The sequence below is a fragment of the Notothenia coriiceps genome, unplaced genomic scaffold, assembly GCF_000735185.1.
Source record: "Notothenia coriiceps isolate Sejong01 unplaced genomic scaffold, NC01 NC01_scaffold00029967, whole genome shotgun sequence".
NCBI lineage: Eukaryota > Metazoa > Chordata > Actinopteri > Perciformes > Nototheniidae > Notothenia > Notothenia coriiceps.
The window spans coordinates 589,518-601,339 of NW_011362668.1; the positions used below are offsets into that span (position 1 = coordinate 589,518).

The 11,822-nt window shown below is 39.1% G+C and overlaps 2 protein-coding genes across 3 annotated transcripts in view; both read left to right on the forward strand.

Annotated features, from left to right (window-relative positions):
- The window catches only part of rad54b (RAD54 homolog B), an 18,326-nt gene extending 18,126 nt beyond the window's left edge, over nt 1-200 (forward strand). The window contains exon 16 of the mRNA XM_010787059.1: nt 151-200. Within this exon, the coding sequence (XP_010785361.1) occupies nt 151-200 (50 nt within the window). The remainder of the gene's footprint in view (nt 1-150) is intronic.
- A 7,638-nt stretch (nt 201-7,838) lies between these two features.
- On the forward strand, nt 7,839-10,737 carry LOC104959127 (cytochrome P450 2J6-like). 2 transcript variants are annotated; one of them, XM_010786980.1, is made up of 9 exons: nt 7,839-8,111; nt 8,494-8,659; nt 8,754-8,906; nt 8,983-9,143; nt 9,327-9,503; nt 9,603-9,735; nt 9,820-10,007; nt 10,103-10,244; nt 10,343-10,737. In XM_010786980.1, exons 1-9 carry the CDS (start codon nt 7,920-7,922, stop codon nt 10,516-10,518), a joined length of 1,488 nt encoding a protein of 495 aa, XP_010785282.1. In that variant the 5' UTR covers nt 7,839-7,919; the 3' UTR covers nt 10,519-10,737. The 2 variants fall into 2 exon arrangements, with proteins under 2 accessions (XP_010785282.1, XP_010785281.1); XM_010786979.1 differs by having other exon boundaries at nt 7,840-8,111; nt 9,597-9,735; nt 10,343-10,736.
- Nucleotides 10,738-11,822: the final 1,085 nt, after the last annotated feature.

Sequence of the window (11,822 nt, forward strand, 5' to 3'; positions counted from 1 at the left end):
TCCGTCGTCGTCGTCGTCGCGTCTACACACACACACACACACACACACACACACACACACACACACACACACACACACACACACACACGCACACACACACGCACACACTCGTTTTACATGTTTTCGTTCAGGCTCTCTGTGCTTTGACAGCAGCCTGGCAACAAACACTCAACAGCGCGGCCAACGATGGAAATGAGTGACGTTACTGACATTCTTTGTCTATTCTTAAACATTGTTCTTTATTTATTCAAAGTAATTTACTGTAAAACTTCATAAAATAAATGAAATTCAATGTGTGAAAACAGGCTCTTAAAGTGAACATTTGCTATTGAGTGAATAATTCTTCCTGGTAAATCAACCACTTCAGATGCGTGTAAGAATGAGGCAGATTATAAGTGTTTGTGTACCAGGTATGTTTTATATCCACACTCGGTAGATAAGCACGCTCAAGGGGTGTTTCTGTGTCCATCTAGAGTAATATTTAGAGGATTTATGTCGTTCTGAGAAATGTTTAGTTGACAGACCTTGGGTGGTATGGAGAGAATGTGTATACAACCATCCATAGAAAATACTCCAGTTCAAGGCCGTGTGCATCAGGAGCTGAGTCTCCCTTTAAAAAATGTTTTTCTTTAAATTCTCAGTTAATCTGATGTAAGGACAACTTCTTTATCGTGTCGGCATTTCTTTTAAATGTGGGCCATAGTTGGATCTGTTCAGTCTGTCATTTTGCAACATGCTCCTGCTCTTCAACACAAAGCTGCTGTGTGGGAGTTATCTCGTTGCACGCGGGAGCGTCCTGAATCTACATATGATTTGTTCTCGCGTCTGTCAGATTGACAGAGCTCCAACACAATAAGTATTTACATAAACAGGGTAATCATTATTTATGGGATGCTCATCCATTTTTGCGTGATTGTTCAGCACGTTGTTGCATAATAAATGGGTCTCTCTCTTTCTCTGAGATGTTTAGCTTTCCCTTTAGTGAATATAACGGCCGCAGCTCTACAGGCCATACTGTGTGTGCCATACTTGACGTATCGTTGTGACACCTTTGTGGCCACAATGTGAATTTAAACTGTTGATGCCAGTCCAGTCTCTTTGGAATCCAATGTCGGCTTTCAGAAGCTCGTGCATTTAGGATAGTAAAACAAGACTGAGAGCAATTCCAGTAGTTGTTGAGCTTTTTCAGTCTGGACATTGCATTATCATGGCCGAATATGCTTTAAACTGCTCTAAAACCTGCTGGAATCTCTTTATATTACAATTTATCAAGAAACACATGTAAGTATAATGAAGGCGCTCTTTGGTAGTGGCTGGTATAAGGGACCCTTACAGTTTGCTATCCGAGCTCCTTTTTCTAGAGGAAAATCAGGCTCTTTTTTTTTTTTTTACTGCTCTAGAATTAGAAAGCTTTTTAGGCAGCTCATGGGAGGATTTTCACCACAATCACAATATCACAAGTGCAATGAAATCCTAAATTGTCCCGTCCTTAGTCTGGTCCAAAGTGGTTGACTGACTGACCAACACACGTATGGCTAAAATGAACTGTATTTTTACCACAATACAAAGCACAGACGTTAAGAAAGGGAAACTGATTTCCTACAGACACGAACCAACGGTGGCCTAGCAACTGTCACCCTGGCCGGGCTTTGTCAATGTAAAAATACTGTATGTTATTCCAGAGCAATTCTATTATGTGTTGAAGCACTTTGTTATTTGAAATGTGTCGGACAGACGATGGTTATATGAAAGCAGGATATTGATCCTCCAGCCTCGTAGGCCATGTGCTGTTGTGTGCACGAGGAGGAATTGGTCTGTGTGAAGCTCTGAGAAGCCGCTGCTGGCTGCATCGCCAATCCATCGTTAAGCCATGCGTTCCAGCCAGACGGCTCAGAGACCTGGCATATTGGCGGCATGAACAACTTTCCAGCGCTGGAGGGTCAGGAAGAGATACAGTTGTTTTAATGGAGAGACTGAAACACAGATTTGGAGTGTATTCTCTGTGATCCCAGGACCTCTGTGGAAGATGTACTGTAGAAGCCAAACCTCTGGTATCAACACACACTAAGGTCACAATGCTTATATTTCAATAATGTCAGTCCTAGAATTATTGACGATACATCAGTACCAGAAGTAGAGGCAGTCTACTTGAGTTGATGGCACCTGACTGGTTACACTTGAGTTTGAAGAGACTAATCTAGACATTAATTAGGGACAAGATGAGGGGCATGACTCTTATGTTAACATTATGAAAGCTTCTGTCCTTTGAAACACCATTTAGGGCTCTGTTTCCTGTCTGTTCTCCTTTTAAATGAGAGGACATGATGATGATGATGATGATGATGATGATGATGATGATGATGATAATCTGCGTCACTCTCTTTGTAATAGATTTTCTTTTCTGCACTGCTCTCTTTATAGATATATAGAGACACAGAGGCCAACAGATGTCAACCAAATTGACTTTAATGCCTTTTACTTCCATGTCATTTAAAAGTCTTAAGTAATGAACGTGTATCCAAAATGATGTGAGGCCTTTCTGTTTATCCTGTTTCCTCCTGTTTACAAAGAGGACTCAACACATTTTTGATCTACCGTTCAGTATACAGAGTGACCTGTCATCTATTATTCCTCTCATTTTAAATTGGATTTAAATATGTTTGAGGTACCGATGACAAGATTATAGTATCAGATGTGTCCTCCCTGACATCGCTCTAAAATGGTCTTAGCTATTACTTTGTTAAAATGGAGCCTCAATGACCTCCTTGGCCCACATCTGAACTAAGAGAACTCATAGAAATCTGAAACTAGATCACTGCAGCGTTTGGCAGTTGCTGTAAGCAGATCAAAGTAGAGATAGTTAATATCTCCTCTGATCTGTGATCTATCTGTTGCAGCTCTGTATCAAAACAAGATCTTGTACAATCCCTTCAAAAGTTTTCATTTGTGTTTGAAATCACTGGAATGTCCCTTCAAGCAGGACAATTCAGTCCCTGTCCCTGTATCGCCCTTTTATCGCTTATACTCTTGATTTTGTGCGGCCTTTATTAAGTCACAATGTCCTATGTTTTTTACTCTTGTATGTCGACTGTTTATCCCACATCTCAACTGTCAACCTGACAAAGTATGTTTTACAGTACGTGGACAAATTACATTACATTTAATTTAGTTGACGCTTTTATCCAAAGCGACTTACAATAAGTGCATTCGACCAAGAAGATACAAACGGATATCAGAAAACAGAATCATACAGTAAGTACATCAGGTTTCATAGAGCTAAAACATTTCAAGTGCCACTCAACTGGCTTTAGATAAGCCAGTCCTTTGTTAGTGTATAAATGCTCTGTTAGTATGTAAGTGCTTATAAGTGCTTTTTATTTTTGTTTGTCTTTAAATGAAATAGAAACCAAGAGGTCTCACATTCAGCTCCCATCTATAGCCATCACTATGCTATGACCCTGCCATGCGGCAAGCCGGATCACCCCCCCCCCCCCCCTCTTCCTCCTGATCCTGGTCCTGCTCCAGCACTTACCAAGGATTTAATGTTGCCCCATCATCTGTCGGGCAGATCAGATCAGCGCTGTAATACACAGCAGCATGTGAGGCCACAACCCGATACAGAAGTCCTGAAAAACAACAGCTGAAAAAATCTGTGTAATCCCACAATTACTGTAATAACTCTCTCTGCGTTCTCTTTTTCACAGACACAGTGCTTTGGCAAATTTAAATCTGATGTTCAGGAGTTAAGAGTGATGTAAGGCCGGGTCTTTCTGGAACAATGTGTATTCTGATAGATGGATTGTAAACAAAATACCAACGGGTGGTTTCCAGCCGTATAACAATATGCTGCCGGCGGTGGATCTCATGCTAACATGCTAAGCCTCTTCGCAAAGCAATTTTTTACAGTAACTCCTGATAAAAAGCTTTGTTCTGATATCCTTTGACACAGAAAGGAACTGCAGAAGACAAAACATGTTTTCATTTCCAACAGTCCAAACTAAATAATTTCAGCTAATAAATCTGCCATGAAATCAACCCAGGGTGTGTTGAGTAGTATGATATAAAACCTGTTATCAGCTTTCAGCCACATCTTTTATCTTTCAGTTTCTGACAATCCTTTGTTTTAGTGTTGGTGCTAAGTAGACAAGAACATGTCTTTGTGTTGGCGATGCTCCTGAAAGTTGTGACCAGAATCATTTTGTATTTATTTAACCTCTCAGCCAAAATCTCTTAAAATCATCTAATTATTATCTTAGCAAGGATGGTTTTTAAATCTCAATAGACTGCTGAATACTGCTTCCTTGTATGTTAGCTTTAGCAGTTGTAGCGTACAAGATTAAAGAAAATACAATTTGAGAATAATGCTTTCCTTATTGGCTTAAGTGTGATGTAGCATGCATGTTAATCATCCGTCACGTTGAACAGGCAACAGTCGTGATTTGGATCTATTATTCGCGTTGGCACTTGCACAGAAGTCCATTTAGAAACACATTTATCCTCAAGAGATATCAATACATTTGAATAATTCATATACAAAATAATTCATTTAATTGTAGCAGATGGTAAGCAGATGCATTTACCTGCATTTACATACAGTCTTTACATTTAAAATTATGCTACGACTGAAGATTATTGTCATTAAATGAACACTACTGTAGGTCATTATTCATTATGTAATTGATTGGTCTGCAAAATAAAATATTAAATAAAATAAAACAGTAAAACACAAAGCCAAAGATGATAGCATCTAATTGCTAGCTTGTTCTTAAGATGAACAAAAGAAGCCGATTTTTTCAATACGGAGGCTCTAAATAGGTATAGTGGGTCATTTTTGCTTTTGAAATGATCTGTGCAGCCTGTGACGTTTCATGCATCCCATGTGTATCCACTTTGCCTCAAACTGTTGTTTTTTCAGGTTTAATGATTCCCCACTATTAAAGTTCCTCTTGACAGCCACATTTTGCATTCTGTTAGAAATGTGGAAAGATCAATGCTGGCTGCAAAACAAGAACTTTTTTCCACTTGTTGCTGAACATGGCAACACAAACGTTGCTCAGTTTAGTGCTGCGCTGAGAGTTTGTGACACGAATATAAACTTTAACCATTAGTGAATTTGTATTGAATCGCCTACATCTATATGGCCTTCTTATTTATATTTTTACTCAAAACAAATGTTATACAAAAACTAGGTTTCATAAGACAGCATTTATGTATTACTATTTTCCCACAGTTGAAGCAGCCTTTTCCGTCCAGATACGTGATCAAGGACTCTACTCCCACTCCTCTCTACTTATTTCTCACTCTTTTCTTCTCTGACACTTATAATGCCCTTTATTGGTGAGGGTCATGGAGTTGCTGTGAGCCATGCAAATAGCCTTCAATAGCTTACAAGATGCATCCAGAATGCAGTGGACACATTTTTGTTTTGTTTAGACTCGTGTACAGTCAACAAAATACATAAATTACTAGCAAAACATAAAATCTAACGTATGTAATTAGAGTTAAAATGAACAATCAACATTAAACTGAATACAATAGTCTATTTGTGCATTATCTTCAAGATTCTGTAAGAAAAAAAGTATAGGCTAAATGTAAAGCAAAATATAAACCAATCCATTTGCACATAATGTGAGGGCTTTGTATGATAATGGACACTACATTGATTTGAAGTCACTGCTTCACATGAAAAAATCCAGACTTTAATCATAAACTGCTGAATGTTTGCGTTAAACTAATCATAAAATAAAAAGTGGACTAGAATCCAATAAAAAGGTATGTCCTACAAAAGTTAATATAGTCCTGCTTTATAGGCGGCAGCACTTAAAGGTGGGGTAGGTAATTTTGGAGAAACCAGCTCGAGTGCGCTAGAATTTGAAATTACACAGCCAGAAAAAATCTGCGACTTCCTTACAGAGCCCCTCCTCCAACACACACGAACTCGCACATGACCAATGAGGGCACGAGATAAGTTTGTGCACAGAAGGAAGGCTGACAGGCAGGTAGGCCATCCAGTTACTTTAGCCGGGCCGGCTCAGATGATTGGTCGTGCTTTTTACAGTACTACGGCTTCCACAGATGAAGTTTTTTAATGGATTTTTTTTCAAAGCACTTAAGATATTCATTGCTATCGGGATGTTAAGAGCATTTCATGAAATATAACAAAAGGTGTTTCTTGAGCCGGTTTCTCAAACTTACCTACCCCACCTTTAAGTTTTAAGTGTGGAAAGATTTATTATGCATAAATATNCACTTTCTCTGATGGTCTGCTTTCAGTCTGCAAGTCTTAAATTGTGTAGATGAATGTTGGAACCTATTTCCACTCATTTACATTCAACTATATAGTCGATCGGTAAGAAGACCTTTATCCCCAACTGCACTGTATATTTGGGCTTGACTCTATTTACACTATGAACATCCAATCTCAGTTTAAGGTTAGTGCAGGACAGTGAAGGTTTTGCACTTTATGAATTTACGTTTTGTTGCTCATGAGTAATTCTGTCATAATACCATGTGTAATATGATGGTAATCTCAAGAATAACGCAAATGATGTATTCAAGTAAAAACAAATATATTGCTTTCATATGAGAAAAGCTGGTCCACCTTAAAAGTCAGCTCACCTTAAGCTGCTGTCGTGTTGCTGCTAGCTTTGGGGCTAACCAGGGCCTGTGTAGAGGCACGTGGTCTCAAGGTATTATTAATATAGTAATACTAGTGAAATAAATATCTTAAACAAACTCCTAAAAAAGGGTCAATCAAAAAAGATGATTGACCCTGATGACAAATAACTATGCCAACATCTGACATAATGTTTAGGTACAACAACCTTTATACAAACTTTTTGAATGATTGATGGATACCATTACAAAACCGGTGTTTCATAAGAAAAAAGGAATGTCATAGCTGGGACCGTTCTCCTGCTGGTGACCTAGATCTCTTCAACATGTGGCTCCATCATTTTTTGTTGGGTTTTGACCTCAAGGGGGTTTTCCTGTTTACTTGTATTTTGTTATCATTATAGGAGAGTTCGTCAAACACAGGAATCCTCCAAATTATTCTCCAGGACCATTGGCTCTCCCAATTGTTTATATTTGTGTCAAATTATTATTATTATTATTGTTATTTTTATTGTTACAGCCATCGCAATCTTGATTTTTGGAACTAGAATTGACACGAGAGGGTGGAGCTGGGTGCAACCAAACCCTAAACAAGACATTTTAGCGTTCCAAAATGTTACCATCCATTTTTATAAACTAAAAACACACTGTTGATGGTTAAATGTGCAGCAATAAAATGCCTAATGAGGCATTACAATAGCAATTTTAAGCAAACCAAAATATTACATTGACACCTTGCTAATAGAAGATAAACTACATTTAATATGTTGACTAAGCAAATTAATGTATAAAACCCAAAACAGACACTTTTCTAAACTGGGTTACTCTCCTAGTGACCTGGTTCTGTCTGCACCTGTTCCTGCTGGTAGTTACTCATTTACATGCAACTGCGCAATGAATTAGTTAGATGCCTTTTACCCACTGCACTTTATGATTTGGCTTCACTTTATTTAAACCATGACCATCCAATATCAGTATAAGGTCAATGAAATACAGTGGAAGATTTGAAAGGTGTGTTATCTGATTGCTTAGCAGATATGTTTGCTCATGAGTTATTACCATCAAATTATTATGGCGTGCTAACACTTTAATCATTTGGAATTAGGTGCAATAATTTATACTATGACAGATATCTTGTTTACCGAGTAAAGTAGGTGTGTCTGTTGCCTGTATGGTCCACTATCTCTATGAACTTTGAGCACAGCCTGAATTACCGAATAGTAGTTTGTAGTGCAGGGGAGTGCAGCTTGGCTTCTTGCAAGGCTTGGATCTTTCTCATGCTGTTGGTTTAACTCTCCTTAAGGATGTGGCTTTATAATGTTTTGTCGGCTTTGGACTTCAAGGGGCTGTTCCTGTTTCTTTTCATTTTTATCATAATAGCCGATTTCCTAAAACACAGGAATCCTCCAAATTATCCTCCGGGACCAATGGCTTTTCCAATTGTGGGGAGTATCTTCAGTGTGGACAGTAAACATCCACATATGTATTTCACCAAGGTAAAGTTGAGAGATCTATTATATGGTTTAGTCTGATGTAGCCTATTTATTTTGAATTTACAATAGGGTTAAGATCTTTCACATCGGGGTTTGTGGGCACTGTCAATGCAGTAGAAGAAGTTGAAAGCCATTTTAATCATCTTGGTTAGTCCACTTGAAGGTTGTTTATTTGCGCTCTACATGATACGTGATGTGATACTAATGGCTGATACTGACTTCTGGTGTTCAAATTGTAGACATGGATGAAAAAGTATTGTCTTTGTACACCTGGTAGCCATTTTTTCCCCTGATGCATAGGTTTAGGGTATGAACAATTGTACTTAAAGATGAATATATGTGGTAGTGTTTTTGGGATCATCAGTGTTCACTTCATGATTTACAGCTGGCTGATGTTTATGGGAGTGTGTTCAGAGTCCGGCTCGGCGGTAACACAATGGTGTTTGTGTCTGGGTACAAGATGGTGAAGGAAGCCTTAGTGTCCCAAGCCGACAACTTTGTGGATCGACCTCACAATGAATTGGCGAACAGGTTTTACTCCGGAAACAAAAGTGCATAATTCTCTTTCTTTCTCTTATCTCATAGTCTTCAGGAATAACCTCCCTTCGACCTTTAACTCAAATCTCTGCTTATGCTTGCATCTAGGCGGTCTGTTTGTAAGCAATGGTGAAACATGGAAGAGACAACGACGATTTGCCTTGTCTACCCTACGTACCTTTGGCGTGGGAAAAAACACCATGGAGCAGAGTATCTGTGAGGAGATCCGACACCTGCAGGAGGAGATAGAGAAGGAGAAAGGTGTACACAAAGAGTACAGATTCAGCTCATTATTCGGAGTATAGCGTTGTCTAAACAGTGGACTCCTCTCCTACAGGTCAACCTTTCAGCCCAGCAGGCCTCTTCAACAACGCTGTGTCCAACATCATTTGCCAGCTGGTGATGGGTAAACGCTTTGACTACAGCGACCACAACTTCCAGATTATGCTGAATTATTTGTCTGAAATTCTAATGCTGGAGGGCTCTGTATGGGGTACGGTAAGTCAGTCATTTTAATGTCGTTTAATCACTGTCAGATCATTTCTTTTTTTTAAGGATTCTTGAAGTCAATCCTTGTTAACCGTCTGAGCAGCCCATGTCTGTACCCAAATATGATCACATACAGTAAGGGTAGATATTATGTGGGTGTATCTAATTTACAATTTGTTTCTAATACTGTAGCTGTATGAGTCGTTCCCCACATTGATGAAGCACTTGCCAGGTCCTCACAACAAAATGTTCAGTAATTTTGACGCCATCCGAGACTTCCTCAGTCTGGAGGTAAAGAACCACAAGAAGGACCTGGACCGCAGTGACCCCCGGGACTATATTGACACTTTCCTTATTGAAATGGAAAAAGTAAGTTAACGACTGCACTTTAAAACACTTTGGAGCCCTTCATGTATATTTAGCATCCACTCACTACAGTATCTTCTTTGCATCTCTGAATAGAACAAGGATTCAGATCTTGGCTTCACAGAGACTAATCTGGCTTTGTGCTCTCTGGATCTCTTCCTGGCTGGTACAGAGACCACCTCCACCACGTTACAGTGGGCTTTGGTTTATCTCATCAAATACCCTGATATCCAGGGTAGGTGACATGCTAGCACCACACTGAGCTAACTGTAAACACAGCAAGAAAACAACATAACTTGACATTTCTTTTTACTTATAGAGAAAGTGAAGGCAGAGATAGACAGAGTGATCGGACACAACAGACAGCCCAGTATGGCAGACAGACCCAACCTGCCCTACACTGAAGCCGTCATCCACGAGATCATGAGGATGGGAAACATTGTTCCTTTAAATGGACTCAGAATGGCTGCTAAGGATACAACACTGGGTGATTACTTCATTCCCAAGGTTTGTGTAGCCCACAATCATATTTAGTCTGAAAATGATTGTATCTAAAATGTGGGTGTTGTTGTCAATGGTTGGTTATGAATCTTGTTTTTTAGGGTACGACCTTGATGCCAATCCTGACCTCTGTGCTGTTCGACAAGACTGAATGGGAGACCCCAGATACCTTCAACCCTGGACACTTCCTGGATGCTGAGGGACAGTTTGTGAAGAGAGAAGCTCTCTTGGCTTTCTCTGCAGGTAAACAACATTCACCTGAATCATAACATGAACTAGAACATAAGTTTTATCCTTAGATCTTACACTTTCATGTGAGTATACGTTTGTGCACTCTTCAGGAAAACGTGTGTGTCTCGGAGAAGGCCTCGCCAAGATGGAGCTGTTCCTGTTTTTCGTTGGTTTAATGCAGAAGTTCTCCTTCTCTGTTCCTGATGGTGTAGAGTTGAGTACAGAAGGAGTTACTGGAGTAACTCGAGTGCCACATCCCTTCAAGGTTTATGCCAAGGCTCGCTGAATCATACAACATCTCACTGAATAATTTGAATAAACAACGAATGTTTCCTCATCCACTGCCTTTACAATGATGTGTGATAAAGTTGTTTTTACATTGAATACACAAATTAAAAGACATTTCCCTTTGTCGTCATAATGTGTATTAAATTCATTAAGGTACTATCTGTAAATTGTATGTCATGTATAAGTAAAAAAAACTGTAATGATCTGATTTCTATCCATCTTAATACATTTGTTATTAAAAAATATGTTTTGATTTGTTTCACACACCTGGTGTAAGTCTTTGCTTAAAACACAAAAGAACATACACTCATCTTCTTTTTCTTCTGCTTCTCCTTCTTATTACACCAATTAAGTCTCCTCAGAATATTCCTTTAACAATAAACATCTACAAGGAAAACAGGCATCCAGCCACACCACGAGCTTGAGAAACATAAGGCACAGTGCTTAGACTTAAGAATCCCTTCCACTTCTATGAGGGCAACCAACACACAACCTGACCTTAAAGGTGACCACCTGGCTGATTTCCAGAACAGGGTAAAAAAGGACAACTGATAAACTCAGATTGTGGGCAAAACTGTGAGAGCAGGAGACTCCAAGTGTCCTCTGTCCTCTGGTTAAATCCTCAACAGGTTAGTCGGCTAGAGTTCTGGCTGAGGTAGTCTTGCTGTTTGTTGAGCACTTTGAGTTTGGGTAAATAAAACCCTTTTTAAAGTTACCCTGACTGTTATTGCTGCACTACCACTTTTCCCCAGTCCTGGTAATTATTTGTTGGATTAGTTTTATTATTTTATGTCTTATATATATTTATGTTCCATTGTTGGAAGAGCAAGGGACTTAAGATTTCCATCGCCATATCTACACTGTACCACAACAAAAGAGAGAGGGTTGAGCTCAGTTCAACCAAACGCTGAACTATAAAAAAAATTGGGGCGACCAAATTGTTCAATTGAACTTATGTGAAGAGTTCAAATGTAAGGACAAAAACTCAGACAACACACAACACAAGCGACAAGTTAATCAGATGGTCGCCTCAAGCTTGTCCTGATTTATCATCTATTTCACTGTAAATAAATAGGACCTCGGATAGTAAATTAATATCATGCTGTATGAAAAATACTTGAAACTTTATTGAGACTAAGACAGTTAGTCTGTTGCCTAAGACAATCAATGTATGAGAACCAAAAAGCACACCTTTCTAAATAGACTAGAAGTTTGCCTGTGTCTGACAGCACCACAGAAAGAGTGAACTTGGGTTTGATCACGCTGACGTGGTTTGTGCTGTGTGCACCTGCATCTGGCTGG